Here is a 16,568-nt window from a genome sequence, read left to right on the forward strand (position 1 = left end):
AAATACATTGAAAAAAGCGCGTTCAATGAAGAAACTGTGGTACTACCTACCAAAAATTGAGTAAAATAATATTAATTAAATGTTTAGTTAATATATCCAATAATACAATTTTATTTTCTTAAATATTTACTAACAATAAGTATTACCAAATAATATCAAATCTTAAGCATATCACTTTTTGTCCAAATGTCGTGCTGGACATAGAGATTGAAAAATTGATTAAAAATATGTAGCGACCGGAACTCTGCTTAAAAATGATTGCAGAGCATAGAACTCTGCCAATACTAACTAGAACTAGTTAAAACTGGTATAAACAATCAGCACGTCACTTTTTCTCCAAATGTCGTGTTGTACTTATGTATATTTAAATTTTATAATTATTAATAATTGTTGGAATTTTGATTTCATATTATATATTTTAGTAGAACTCGAGTAGTACTATTTTGGAACTATTGCCAAAATATTGTCGTTTTTTACTACTTTAGAGGAGAAAATGTCGTGCTAGATTCTCGAAGTTAATATGATATATTTTCATTTTTAATTTTTTAGTATTATACAAATGCGGAACTATTGTAATATTTATTTTTATAAGGAACTATAGAACTATGAAAAGTGCTACTGGAACTTGTTGTAATTGACAAAATGTCGTGCTATAGCTTCACAGATCCGAATTTTAACTCTTCTGTTATAAATAGGGCCTTCAAGAAACAGGACAATTTTTTTTTATTGTCCCAGATTATATAAAGATCTGAAAAAATTCTGGTATACTTGCCAAACAAGTTTAACGACTTTAACTTTTCGATAAGAATTGGAATTGTATTTTATTTATTTCTCGAAGATTCAAATTCTTCTACCAGAATTTTCACAATTAAAATGTCGCTTAAAATTCCAATTGCAGCAAACAATTAATATTAGGAAACACATCGTGTTATGTTTTGTCGTATTAAAATTGTACAATCGCGATATTAAGCAACATGATGATTGAATTTTTCGCAAGATATGAAATTGGAGAGAAGCTGATCCCAAGAGAATTAAAACTCAAAACGACGTTTAATGATAAAATAATATCTTTCATCAAGAGAAATTGTTAGTAAACGAACAATTTACGTAACCGACATTGTTTCAACGAATGAATGAATTAAACTTCTTTATCAAGTAGATAATAGTTTTATGAAAACAAAAAATAATTTTACGTGATGTCATAGTGTGACTAGCTCACCGACACAAAAGATCCGACGACTGCTTTTCATATCTACTATTTCTTCTGCTAGAAAGAACAGGTGGTATCTTTCAGAGAGTATAGAAGATCTCATGAATAATTCCACAAACCGCAAAGAATAATCGATAACTTTCTGAAGAGATGCGTCGCAGCCGGTGTCAAAGAATGTAGCATTTCTCGCTACAGAGTTGTCACTTGACGCCGGAGAAAACTTCACGATTACATTTCCACGACAAGAGAGATAAACGAATAGCAAGGAAGTTGAATATTCGTAGCTTTATTTAATGTAAAAGTTACTGAACGGTAAACACATTTCAATGCTAAGTATATTGAGTCACGTCGTCGTAAATATACCTTTCCAATCTTGCTGCACAAGTTTCGATATATACTTTCTGCTACAAATTTATTTTGCGTTACTGGATTAAGATTGACTTTACATCGTCGTGTATCGATAATACGAAATGTTAAATTATCCCAATTACGCGGGACACTCCTACAAAATTAATAACGATGCTTAAGGCGTGGACATACACTTGGCCCGATATTAAAATTGGGGTTAGAGTAATGAGATGACACGTAGTGATAGCGTTGACAGCAACGCGCAGGTGATAAGTTGGCGTAAATTCGTAATGGGAAATGTCGTGACGGGCGCGATTTCATACGCGAGTTGTCTCGAGGTGGGGTTTGTAGGAGGATCCATCTTAACGACCATCTAGATAGGTGACGGTGAAATGATCTGTAAGAAAACCGGTGGCGAATGATATCCTCCGGCGGCTATTAATCAAAGGACAGGAGCGCTAATGAACCTGCTGGAAATCACGGGCTGGAGAACTGTTTGGTTCCAGCTGTGCCCCTCCTCCATTCGCTCTCTGCTACCCCGCACCGCGCGCGTGTCTTCGTCTTTGAATCCGTGAAACCCCCGGAGGGCGAACGAATTAGTGGCCAAACAAATGAACGCAAGAGCTTGTGAACATCGAAGTGATTGAGGAGTTTATGGAAAGTTATATTTGCTCCTGAAGAACGCAGCCGTAACCACGTATCCTATCAACGAGAGAAAAGAGAAGAAAAGACAGAGAAAAAGAGAGAGAGAGAGAGAGAGAGAGATCGTGTGCAGCTGCAAGTAATTCTGAGATACATATACGGAAAGGACGGTTTTGCTCAAGTATCTAAAAATTTATCTAAATACAGATCTGAAAATAATTTCGTTGAATCATCAAAATAATTGTACAGGACGCTCAAACTGGTTGCTGGAATGTCAAAACGTTCTTGCAGTATCTATTGCTCATCATGCTTGAGATTGCTAGGTAATGATTGAGATGATTGAACGAAATTATTTTCAGATCTGTATCCAGCTAAATTTTTTAATGCTTCGGTAAAATTGTTCTTTCCGTGTATTGTAGATATTTCGTTTTTCGTCGAATTATCATGCAAAAATTACAAAAATCTTTTGTAAACAGATAGAGAGAGAGAGAGAGAGAGAGATTAACAGATAGATCGAGAAATTAGCTTTAATGCGTGCAAAGGCATTTTTTTTCTTTTTTTTTTCTCCAATATATTTAATCGTAATTTGCAAAGACTGACAATGTACAGCTTTAATAAACAGAAAGCCTTCATTATATGCAGAGGTAAAATATCGCGATCGATTCAAAATTGCATAGGAGGCCGTTCGTTAACACGCGCGCCAATTATCCATACGATAGATACGATAAGTATCGCGACTGCAATTTGCTTTGTATTATTTGCAGTATTGTTTTCTCCAAAATCCCTTTCTCTCTCCCCCACCTTCATCCCAATTACTCCATGCCCCCGGGGCAACCGATCTCCACCATTATCGGATGACACGGCCCGGCGCTTTTGTGTTTAATTGATATTTTTCGTAACTCTCCCAAAATCCAATAAAGAAGCGCCCCGGCAAACAGATATAATTCCCGGCCCGACATCGCTCTCGTTAAAATATTTCTGATGGAAAATATCGCGTGCGGATCGATCGATTCAGATTTAAAAGCCCGCTGAGGAACGAAAGCCTTCGATTAATTCGACGCGGAAGTTCCATTACAAATATTTTAGCACGGAGCATCTCCGGAAGCGTTCCCGTAGCAATTAAAAATACCTTATTCTCGCACTAAATGCATATGGAAATTGTATAATATTACTGTATTCATTTTTTTATCGCTAAAGAAAAAACGATTGTAAATTGGATGTAATAAACTCTTCGTTCTCTGCCTTCTCTCTATTTCGTTCTCTCTGATTTATATTTTTCTCTTCTGTGCTGTTGTGTGTAAAAAAAATTTGGAAACCAGATAACATCTAGAAAAAGCATAAAAACCGTAGCCCACTTGAAATGAAACTGCTCGTCCCTTTTCTGTTTTCATGCCGAATAATGTTTCCCCCGCGAAAGGAAACTCGAATGCATTTTTTTCTATTCTCCCCTTCCGCTTCATTCTCGATTTATTGGAACGTGCTGTCCGGGGTTACAAGCGAGCCCCACCGCGGCGCCGAAAATGTTCAGCAAAATTAAATGAACAATTCGTTACGGGAAGTAACGACCTTGCGCATCGCAATGGCCTCTCTTTCTCCCTCGTGACCACAAACGGTGGAATTCGTAACGCAACTATATTAATTAATCACTATTTATCTATCCCATGAGATTTTAGCTTTTCTTAAACGTTATTGGCAGATCCAAGCACGTATACGTGAATTACACACATAACTGCATCAAATATAAAAAGGAATACACACAAAAAAGAATTTATAGCAGCGAAACAAATCGGATCTTCTTCTCAGAAAAACAGGTATATTTTTCCGGAAAAGCTATAATTTCACAAATCGTCAGTTGACGTTTTGCGTAAATCGCCGAGAATATTTTTGTGAAATCGAAACTTGGGAGGAGGGGACGCGCGGTCAGAAAGGTCCAAAGAAAGATAAGATCTCGTCTTAACGATCGTTTAACGATGGCCGTGCGGTTCCTGAGTGGCGCCAAGTCTGCGTTTCGTTGCAACACAGTGAGCGCAATCCGAGGACAGGACAGGAAAGGACCAATAAATTTTCCAAAGTCAGTACAAAGCTATATATTCCAAGTGTTTTAACTCTAATGCGTCCGTGAAGCGAAAAAATATTAGCAGTAAATTTCCCGCAGGAACTGTTGCGCGCAGTACAGATTTTTTTTTGCAGACCTTGCCACGGTATTTTGAAAATTCTCTCTCATTAACGTCGGCATATATATTTTTATATATGTAGAATGATTTACTGAAAAAAAGCGGCAGTGCTCCATGCCGTCTACCGTAATGTGTGGTTTTGTAATAAAAAGTACCTTAAAAATTGCCATACTTTGTTTCAGCTGTATACAAACGATTACATAAATATAATATATAACGCGCGACATTTTTTTTAGAAAAAATTCAACAAAGGAAAGTTTAATACTTCCGAAATTTGTACATGTATAAAAATATATTAAAAATTATTTTTTAAATTAAGTTTTAAATATTTTACGTGATAAATCGAAAAATATATCTTAAGCATTCTATATACAGGACAAATTTATTTTTAAAATATTTAACGCAACATTTTCGAAGAAAATTCGACAAAAAAATCCGATATTTCTAGATCTGAATAAATACACATAAAAATAAATCAAAAGTCGTATCTGAAATACATATTTCATACATGATATATCAAATATCATATTTTAAGCATTCCATGCAAAACCATAAAACTATAAATTATACCACGTATTTTTAAAAATAATTCTAAATTAGTCTTGGAATAACTTCTATTCGGGATACAGTAATTCGCTTCTTCTAGCAAATACTATGTTGGTGTCATTTACAAATTAACAGCAGATAAGTCTTACGGTAAGATTTACGATGGCGTCGCCACGTTTTCGACCCTTGAGATATAAATCCGTTCGTAACGATGTAAAAAAGAGAGCGGATTCATTATTCATATCTAGCAGCATATATCGTGAAATGCTGTGCATTCGTACCTGCGTAAATGTTTCCCTTCGGAAGCCGGAGAAGCGGAAGAGGGCGAGTTAAGTCGGAGCAAAACGGGAGAAATGGTTCGAGACAGGCTGGGGCTGTAGCCAGCTCGTTAAGGTAAGACAACCGAACCGATAGCGATCGGCTAATCTTCGCCGAGTTCGCTTAGGTCGCGTTTTTCTGTATTTTCGAGAAAGAGACAAACGTGAGTAGAGTATTTGTTTTCTTCAGGGTAGTGAGGTATACCGGAGCAATTATAAGAACTCGTCGGAACCTGCTGTGCAACTAATTAATATTTTCTACATGAAGTAACATAATACCTGTACAGTTTATTTTTTACCCATTTACGTTACTCAAAACTTTTTACACTATTATGACATTCTTATAAAATTAAAAAATATATATATACATGATGAAACGGCACTTACTTCTGAATTAGGTATTAATTGGAAAAATTATGAAATGTTTCTCAGCTATATTTCTGTAATTTGAGTTTTTTTTGGAAAAATTTTATTCTCTTTCTTTGAAATAAAGGAAGGCAATCCGGACCTTTTTAAATATCTTAAACTATTTGATAAAATATAATAAAGATATTAAAAAGTAACTCTAAATTTTTCCACATTTTTTTGAAAACTTGAAACAGTAGAAACACAGATTGTAAATGGAGGGAGTAAAAATATGATCGCAGACGGAGAATTAGAAAATGGAGAAGAGTTATAGAAAATAGCGTTAAGCAATAACTGTCAATTGCAAAATAAATAAAATATAATAAAAGTGAAAGAGTTGGGAACATCCTCCACACGGCTAAGATAGATCTGTTTATATTCGTGACGTCGAATATCAGGCGATCAACGCCAATGGCCGTCGTTAACGCCAAGTTGAAGAGATAACGCAGGTAGACGAGGAAACAAACGAGAGAGGATTAAGAGGGTGCCGTTTAATTCGAGGGTTCGCTTTCATAACAGCGATCCCGAAGGAAGCGTCCGGTCTGTGTGGGAGGAGTCGGTTCGCGGAGCTGTCGACTTGGGTGCGAATGCCCAACACGTATGCGTGTACGTATATACGTGAATATAATAGCCGAGGCGACGGACCACGAGCGCGGTCGTTAACGAGCATTCGTAGCCGCATTAAAACGAAACCTGGATCCTTATCTGTGCAGCGTGACACGATACGCGCGGCTCATACTCTCCCCCTCTACATACACGGTGTGTCCCGGGGTACACGCACCTTCTCTCGACTCTGGATTCTCGCGTGAGCTTTTCCATCGTCCTCGAGCCGATTTTTCCATCACCCCTTGCAATTTTTATATATTAGATTAACGCAATCTCTAATTATTAAAATTACTGTTCTCAACGAAGTCTATTCAACATTAAGATAAAGAATGTAATTTCATTCGTTTACATTTTTTTTCTAGCTGAATACGCTAAGTGTTAATTTTTATTAGCTTATATTAAGATTCATTCCCATTGGCATTGAAATGAACGGTGCTCTCTATGAGTATGACGCATAAATGTTTGCACGTGTCTTACAATTGGAGAGAAAGTGTGCGATGCGTGGAACACCCAGTATACGACGTATACGAAACGACGTGGTCGTCGTCGTGTAATTAGAGCCTAAACTCGATTTAGCTTAGCGACACACCGGTGTACACAGCGTTCCAAAGCACGCCGCTACAAATGACAAAAACCGCCGACCCTGACACTGAAATATCAACGACGTCTCACGAATTCATCAGATCGTGCCGCCGCCACTACTCCTCCACACGCCGGCAAAACGCAGACTGTGACCCACCGCCGTGGAAAGGAAAAAGAGGTACAATAATAAAGAAGGAAAAAAGTAGCTAAATGCGTAGGAAGATGTAAAGAAGTCCCACAAGCCCGCGACTTATGTGTTACGGACCTCGAGAATTCACGGCAAAACAGCGATATCAAAGAGAAGCTAGAGTTAGTTACGAGGAGCTAAATTTGTAATGCCGATGACAAAATACACTCGTATGCATGGAAAATAAACAATTCTGCTGAGATATCTAAAAATTTAAAACATATAGTAATCGAAGGATTGCCAACATTCAAAGATTTAAAGGAAAAACGTTTAAAAGACAAATGAGAGTCAAGCATAGTGCAAATTAAAATATAAAATATTAATACAGGTCTGAAAATGATTTTATTAAATCATTAAAACAATTACGTAGGAATCTCAAGCATAAGAAGTAATGCAGCAAAAGAATTTTATATAAATTATTTTGATCCAACAAACTTATCTGCACAGATCTGTATATCCAGTTCAATTTATAGGTACTTGACGAAAATAGTCCTTTCCACATATGGAATCTCGCTGGAAAGAAATTTAGAATGGTTCACCGCGCGCGCAACGAAGGCGATAAGGTCAAACGTAAAGTCATCATGTTGGATTCGACAGGATGAGGTCGCAGGTCGACAGATTTCGACAGGGCGCCTCGCATCCCCGATCGGCGTGAACGTCGGCTTGCGACGCGGCCGGTCGGCTCAGACGGGCGTAGCGTGTACGTACTACAAACAATGGCTTTGTTTCCACGCGCAAAACGTGATACAACTGTAAAGTAACAAATATCTCGGCGTAGATCGACACGCGATCCGTCCGACGCGTTTAGAGCAGGTTCTCATACAGGGAGGCATATGCGTGCATAGTATCTGCATGTGTATATGCATGCGCGCGCGCGCGCGTATATATTGCGCGTTTATAGAAACGCCAGGGGCTTCTCTCTTAGCGACTGTCATTATATGCGGGTTGTCTGCCTCTAGCAACGCCGTGGCTCTTTACGAATTCAAAGCGAGGAGGAAAAGAGAAAAAGAGAGCAGAAGTTTGAGAGAAAGGGACAACGAGACCTGTATTAAGTATTTAGTTACGCGAGGAATCTCCATAATGAGCTCCGCTTACTAATTGCACGACGTTCGAGCGTGTACCTATGCGTGCGTGTATGCGTGTGTGTGTGTGGGGGGGGAGGTATGTACGTGCGCGTGCAGTGTGTGTTCAGTATTGCTATGATCTCTTCCATCGTATACAACGCGGTCGATTCGAAAGTGGCGCGGCGCCATTACAAGGGCCTCCAATTTTCATGCAGATTAATTCTAGGCAAGATTCCAAATTCAATGAGGTGCCAGCAGCGAATCCAACGGCTAATGATTCCACGTTTTGATCACTTATGCATCGGCGATGATGCATGGGCTCGTAACGAAATCAAAGTCGGAGCGCGTTTATATTCTCGCAATGCACCTGTGATGTATGTAGCGATAAAACGCTTACACGTATAAATGCTGTTTAATTATACGTGTATATATATATACTCCTTTAAATATACACTACTCATATATAGCACACCATTAATCATACACGCTGCATTAAACCTGTGTCATTACACCAACGTATATCAGATAGACATTCTTTGTACTGTAATGCAACTATATATATATATATATATATATAAAGAGTTTACGTTTATTAGATTACACCTGTTTATAAACCCTATAAAATGATAGGTATGTGTAATAATGAAAGTGTCAGATAAGCATCTTTATACTTTTTTTCTTAAATATCTATGATCTCGAGGTATAAAAGCGTTCTTGATACAACAAGACAATGTAATACATGGGAATAAAGAAAATTAATCGTTTGGTCGCGTCATAAAGCTCATAATCTGCCAAGATAAATAACATTAATGACAGTGAAATAAATGTATATTCTTCAGTAATGAAAGTGGTCGTATAATAAAGCGAATGGTAGAAGCGCAGTCGTCGACGACAAATCATCGTCGTCGTTGTCGTCGTCGTCACGAATCCGTGGAAGAACTCGAATTCCAAACGGAAAAGGCGTACCGGATGTTTGGGCTCGCCACTTTAAGGACATGTGGCTGGACAGATAGCCATCGGTCTTGAAGCTAATTAGCGACGCGCAGTGCGAACAAGCAGGACAGCCGAGATACTCGACGCACCAAGAAGAGAGAGTGTGCGGATATATAACACGAAAGAAGAGCGCGGTATCCCCCCGGTGAACGCCCTTGCTGTCTTTCTCTCCTCTCACCTCGTCCTCTTTTACTCCTTGGACGCGCCGGGCACCACCGGGCTGCGCTGGGCACGATCGACGAGCGCACGTCACGAACGATTTCGCGGGTAGATACCGTCGGCCGACGGTTTCGTCGTTCCTCGTTATTACGCGCATAATTTCTCGGAACCTCGCTCAAGGCGCGGTAAAATTATGCGCGAATGCGGATCACAGCCCTGCCGTGCGTGCCGAGGCCTCGACACGAGTATACGCGTTACAATGTATCGGTACACCTGTACTATGACATTAATCACGTGGTACGGGACATTCCTGTCACGATGTATACCAGACATTATTCGCGCGCGAGCGAGGCGAAACGGAAAGGCGCCGGGATTATTCGAGAAATATTTAAATTAGACTCGCTTATCGCGTGTCGGCTTATATACCTCGTCTTGATTCCCGTTTGCTAGAGAGAACGCCGAGGAGGATCCTGCGATCGTGTGATCGTATCCTTATCGGCGATACGAGCGATATTAATATTGGCGTATCGGCTGTATCAATCCACTCACATTCATCGGCCGGAACGAGTCGTACTTGCGACACTTCTTATCGGGACATCAGAGAGACCAGTGATGATGGGAAGTGAGTTTTATAATCAGTGACAGCCAAAAACAATTATAGCGACACACCTCAGTGAGTTATTCTCGTAGATATAAAAGGTGCAAATAAATATTTTATCTTCCTTTGTTAAAAAGATAAAATGACGATCAAGTATATCCGAATAAATATTACAAATCTTCAAAGAATGGAATTAAGAGAAGGAAATATATACATGGAAAAAACGATTTTATTAAAGTATCTAAAAATATATAGCTATAGATATAGACTTCTCAAAATAATTTTGTCAAACGATTAAAATAATTACGTAAAAATTTCAAACATAATAAGCAATACTATAAAAAATCTTAATATTTTAGCAATTAGTTTGAGCATTTTATATAATTATTTTAATGGTCTAATAAAAATTATTTTTAAATTTCTATCCGATTAAATTTTCAGATACTTCAGCAAAATTGTTCTTTTCGTGTAGGTCGTTAAGAAAGTTCTGCAGTAATATTTATTAGAAAGAACTGATAGATATTTGTGGCATTATAGATAGAATGTAGAAAAGTAAAGAGAGGAATAAACCATAATTTTGTACTTAGCATAAATAAAAAATATTCTTGCTTCACATCGTCATAATATACGACGTTTATTTTCTGTTTCTCGCGATTGTATAGTACATGAAATAGCTCCCCCCCTCCTCTCTACCTACTTACCTAATTTTTTACATTTTGCAAATATCTATTCGCTTCTCTTCCAATAAATATCGCATAACAAAACTTTCATATAAGCGATCTATGAATATTGTATTTTTGATTTTGTGATTTTCGTTTTCCTTTTTTTTTTTTTAGAAAAGAACAAATGGCGGGAGCAACCACGAGAACTGATCGAATAGTTGTAAACTAGCAGACAAACAAAGCAGTCGATCTGTACCGCACGGGGCAAAGAATAAAACTCCAGAGGGGTCCGAAAGGAGAGCAAACGAAGAACGGAGACTCGTAAAAAGGGTACTATGCAAGACGATCCCATGTCGCGATGACGACGCCCTGGCGCCCTGATCCCCGACACCTTTGAATGCGCCCCATAAAACCTATTCTCGGCTGAAATATCTTGGACGGGCTGCCACTTGACTTTTTTACCTGCGCGGATCGAGAAAAGATTTGACTCCTGCAGCTATAACATTGCGCGCAATAACTTCCCGATGCGATTTCAAGACTGTTACAAACGAGATTCAATTATCGAAATCGTAAATTCGCTTCGATACATCGCACATCAAAATGTAACACTAATGCAACAACCTTACAAAGAGAACGTTTCAATATTACGATCTGATAAGTCCAAAGTGTATTCACCAGGGGAGATCTCGCCGGAGGTAATGTTTTAGTATCATCTAATGATCCTTAATCATTCTAAAGCCATCTTTGACACACGCGAGATAAATTTAATAGTAACCATTAAACAAGCGAACGGGAATATATCTCAGGCAAGTATATTCTACACTTCAAAGCACGCACGACCTATAGAGAGGCGGGACAGGTCGTTTGGTGAGTCGTCGCGAGAAATAAATGATCTCCGCGGGTTGAATCCGAGTTGCGGATGAAGGTGCAATCGTCCCCTCTTCCTGCCTTGCCGGACTTGAAGCGACTTTACCAAGCGTTCGTTCATGCAGAAATACATCGAATAATAAGAATGTTATTAAAGAATTAACCCAGGTTCCTTATAAATGCGCGGCAAGTGAACGGTAAGAATGGCGCCGGTCGGGAAAAAGAGCAGAAAGAGAAGAAAAAGAAAGATTGTGCGAAACGTGCGGAGCAAAGGGAGGCGGAAGAAGGAACGGTTAATTTGTTGTGCATCAGCAGCACCGGCAGCTACGAAGACAAGCTACAGAGAGGAGAGAGGTACCGGGGCCATACTAAGAAAATAACTAGAGATAATTACGCGCATAAATCAGAGTGTTAATATTCGGGGGCGTAGGTAGGAGGCGCAGGTAGATATATTCGCCTATAGGTAGGCAGGACTCATGGATATATACGGGAGGAAAAGAAGAAAGGGGAAAGAGAGGTCGGACGAGAGAGGAGACAGTGAGAGACAGAGAGGGTAAGAGCGGAATAATGCCAACTTCGGATCGGTAGATCATTCGTGGCCGTTGGATACGCCTCCTTGTTAGCCTGGGTTTACTTAGTCCTTCGACGCTCCTACGACGTGCGTTACGCCCGCTAATAGCCCACCGGTAACGAACTACCGTCGACCTTTTTTGAGGACCTTTTAAGCGAAAACGCGTTTCTCTCCTCTCGCGCTGCCTCTTATCGATCATGGCCGTCATCGCGAGAAAGGATCGCCCCGTGGAGTCGCCTCTGAAAGCGAATTCCTTCCCACGTTTGCCGCGCTGCCCCAACGAAAGGATATACGCCACTTAAAGTGCAGTCCTCAGGGCGATATTCGTAATTTATCGGTCGCGCAAATGGAAGGACTTGGCGCTGGCGCTGGTAATTCGCTCAGGTAGTCCGTACGCGCGAATTATTTCCAGCTGTCGTTGTGATTCCCGTGCGTAATCGCTTGTCGCTCGACATTCTCGACATGTTCGTGCGGTATTGAAATTTTTCTCGACCGATGAGGGATACGCAACAGTGGCGAAATGAAACAAAACGGGGGGAGGAAAGAGAAAAAAGAGAAAGAACGCACAGTGGCGTTGAAACACTCATAACAGGTGGACCGATACTCGGCACGAAGATACATCTTCAAGGTGGGCGGTCCCACACTCCTTAAATCAGCCCGCAGCCACCATAACATTAAGCCCACCTCCTCTCTCACGGCACGTCTCATCTCCCGCCGTTTATTTGTTTGCTTAGAGCGAGTAATTAGAATCCGATACAAATGGTTATTATTTATCGGCATGGAGAGGCGAGCAGAACCGACGAGAGAGCTCCGGTACGAATGCACAGAACGGACGAACGAGGTATACCTCCTGATTGCCTGGCGTTATTAAACCGGGAGATACCACGAGATAAATACACGGAGGCCAAACACCGGCCACTATATAATGTTACTGGCGATCCTTACTAACAGCTTTCATTCGCGAGCGACGCAGAACTCAATTATTATAGCGATGTCCTCCACAAACGCGCTATTAATAATTCGTTACGTTTTATAAATGTCTAACATCGCGCGTTTGATAAAATTAGAATACTTCTTCAGCTTTATTTAACTCGTTGGTATTTTTGGATACTTAAAATTGATCTTCCCAAAACTGTTCGATTTTTAAAAAGTAAAAGGTAAATAAGCGAATGCAAGTTATCACGAATATTATCGGCGATAGTTGCAGCTGTCGAAGCAATAGAAGCGAGTTCATGGAAATAAATGTAATGAGGTACCTGATCGAACAGGGGCCAACCACGCGTCACGTCAGACCGATGCACCCGTCCTGCATTTCCGAGGAACATACCGCGCGACTCACAGAGGCGAATCTATCGCGATGCCAGACGCGTTCGTTAATAAAATATAATGGGCACACAGTGCCTCTTTCCCTCGATGACGACGATGTACACCTGACTCATAGAATACAATGGCCGTATACATCGTTTGGGCACGATTCACGTTATACCTATAAGTTGTGTGTATGGCTAGACTTCTCAAAGTGTAAGAAAAAGTAGATAGTACATGCTGTGCGTCTATCGTGAAAATCATAGTAAATCATAGACAACCATAAAAGATACAAGATACCGATACGAATATTTTCTCTCTGTTCTTCTTTATTTCAAAGCAGAAAAATTCATAAACATTTAATGCGTTTCTACCATGATTAATAACTTCAATTTAACTTGCTCTCTTTATCTCTTCCTAGTTCTAAAAATTAGAAAAAGATAAAGAGAAAATTGAACAGAGATTAAAGTTAATTTACGTTGATGGAAACGGACATAAGAATTATGTATCGTTACAGTTTCAATTTTTTACAATTATTTGACGCTATTAATTGTTCATTACATCAACAAAATTCTAGCGGATGAAATCGTTATCGTCAAAAATATCGAATAATCACCTGATTTATTTATTCCAATGAAGGCTCTATGGGGAATGGAGATACGCCGGGGGTAACGTTGATTAGCTCCGCTGTTGATTTAATTACCGGGAGAGTAATTGGCATGCCTACTGACGATCCCCCTCCCTTTCCCTCTCGACACAGACACACCCTGTCGCTTACTTCACCCGCTCTCCAACACCCTATCACCTCACACCCTCTCCCAAACTGTTGCATATTCATCGATGATAGATTATTATATGTCTACGTGTCAAAGACTCGCAGTCAGGAACAATTGATCTTGGACAATACCTACTCGATACATATAACATATCTTGGATTAACATTAATGTGATCAACATTATAATTGACAAACGTTCGTTTTATGTTGATCAAAATCGACCATATAGATCTCCTGGAAATTCGAAAAATTGTCGATCCTCGAATTTGTTTTTCGGCCTCTCGCTTTCCAAGTATCGTAAATTGATTCGTTCGCCTGGTTTATCGTACGTGTTTCGTGGAGAATATACTCAAATGAAAAAAAAAAAAAAAAACAGCCAGAAAAACAAACAACGACAGAGCAGTTCGTTGCCAATTTCCGCGAGTCCGAGACACGTCGTAAAAAGGGCACCGCGGACGGTTAGGTTCGTACGGTAGCGGTTATAGGCGAACGTATATCGCGGCGATGTTATCCGCAAACACGCGGGTTCGGCCAATTTATCCCAAGGGATGAGGCAGACGTGGCACGGCGATGGTGGGTGTGGGGCAACCTTGTCCAGCGGAATGAATTCAGCACGCAGACCCTGTGCGGTCGAGCCACCTCTACCCCTTTCGCCGACCATCTCCAACCACCGTGCAACGTCCCCACTTTTCGACCATTTCACCCTCTCATCCGTCCCTTTCTCTTTTTCGTTCACCCGATAGCGCGCGCGTGTGTTAAGGTAGCTTCAGAATGTCCAAATAGAGAACCAATAGAAACGAGTAATAAAGGAAACAACGTAGTTATGAGTTTTAATAGAGAATTACTATAAAAAGTAAAAAAGCATTAAATCAATAATTAAAATTATAATTCCCCCGTCTTCTTGAAAATATTGTTCTGTTAATTTTGTCTAAATATATATCACAAGATCGCGATTAATTATCAGTAACGTAGAAGGTATTTTATCAGCTATTATATTTCTTAGATTATTTTAATGTCAGCAATAACTCCACTGAAGCAACTCCGTGTTACATCCGTGGCGGTCAAACTACTTGACAGGCGACGATTTATAATCGATACAAGTGGTGTGAATAGCCCTTAACCTGCTACCATCCGCCACTCCTGATTCGCTCCACATATCGCTAGCGTGGTATACAACAGCCGCCTGATTGCCACGGGGGTTCTTAGATTTATTGACCTGTCAATGGCGGCGCGCGAAAACGGCGAATTTACAACGCCGCAGGTGTTAAGTTCTGCCGTGCGTGTAATAACGGCCTGATCCCCAGGCCTACGGTAAGCCACACCGTAATTATATTTCCGAACCTCCCGCTCGCTACCTTTGTCATTATCACCCGAAGTGGCGTAGCCGTAATTCAATGAGATCCATCGCACGATCGCGCGTGTATACGTGAACGATGAAGGTTCAACGCCAGAATCTAGGAAACTTTAGCATGCAACGCAACCATCGCAATGCGTGTATATATGTATGTATGTATGTGTGTATGTGTATCATACACTCTTTATACACAATGTTCCGACATTGTCGCGTTTATTTTCTGTCTGTAAAGAATCTGGTTACGTTAATTGAAATTCTGGTCGAGAGAGTAAATAAATTAGAACTCCGATTGAATATATCTGCTATAATTCTAATTGAAATAGGTAACCAGAACTCTGGTTAATGAAAATTATCTGATTCGAAATTTTTATCAGCGTAAATATTATTACAGTTCTAAATCTGCAAAGCAGAATTAACGCAAATTCTGAAGGAGACCGTATAACAATTCTGAAACCATACTTTTAAGCAAAATAAATAAATAAAGCAGGGTGAGTTACGCGGGGATAGCTCATGATATGATTTACAATTTATAAATCTCGCGCGTAGCAGAATTAAATATATATGTAGTTTATCCTACCTTGAGCCTGGTGAGACGAGGTTCCTCGGCTGCAAGCTTCGCCAGCGCCTGGTAGTCCCCCTGCGCCGCCCTGACTAGCCACTCTCGCGATTTTCCATCCAGTTGCTTTGGGAAAGCATCGATCGTGGTGATTATTAGCGATTAATGGGTGCGAGGGATCGCCGGGATCGATCAGCAACACGCGGAAGATCGAGCGGGCCGTTCGATCGAGAGCGGGCGAATTTTAATTAAGATCCCCGGCCACGATCTGGCGTGCATTTATCAGGGACCGACGATGCACGTCCGACCAGGGAAGAGAATTACGGCCCGTGCTGCGTCGCTCTCGTCGGATTGGCGCGCGCAATAATCGCGATCTGCGGTGGGTGATGAACTTACCGAGGCAACGGAAGCGCTGTCATCCTCGTCGGCGCCCTGCGGAGAAAAGAAGAGAGGTAAGAGGGGGGGTTAGAGTTGATCCCTTGAAAAATCAACATTACGCGCCACGTCACGCGGACGCTCACGGGGCACGCAGCGGCAAGTCGCGGCGAAAACCGGTCCGCTGTATATGGCGTTGGCGTTGGTGCAAAAAGAGAGATAGAGAGAGAGAGAGAGAGAGAGAGAGAGAGAGAGAGAGAGAGAGAGAGAG

The 16,568-nt window shown here is 40.5% G+C and overlaps 1 protein-coding gene across 1 annotated transcript in view; it reads right to left on the bottom strand.

Moving 5' to 3' along the window:
• Window positions 1–16,568, bottom strand: part of sowah (ankyrin repeat domain family member sosondowah) — a 113,397-nt gene that overhangs the window by 79,993 nt on the left and 16,836 nt on the right. Inside the window, exons 5-6 of the mRNA XM_018538302.1 lie at window positions 16,319–16,354; window positions 15,944–16,048 (exon numbers count right to left, since the gene is read on the bottom strand). Of these exons, the coding sequence (XP_018393804.1) occupies window positions 15,944–16,048; window positions 16,319–16,354 (141 nt within the window). The remainder of the gene's footprint in view (window positions 1–15,943; window positions 16,049–16,318; window positions 16,355–16,568) is intronic.

The sequence above is a fragment of the Cyphomyrmex costatus genome, unplaced genomic scaffold (genome assembly GCF_001594065.2).
Source record: "Cyphomyrmex costatus isolate MS0001 unplaced genomic scaffold, Ccosl1.0 scaffold193, whole genome shotgun sequence".
NCBI lineage: Eukaryota > Metazoa > Arthropoda > Insecta > Hymenoptera > Formicidae > Cyphomyrmex > Cyphomyrmex costatus.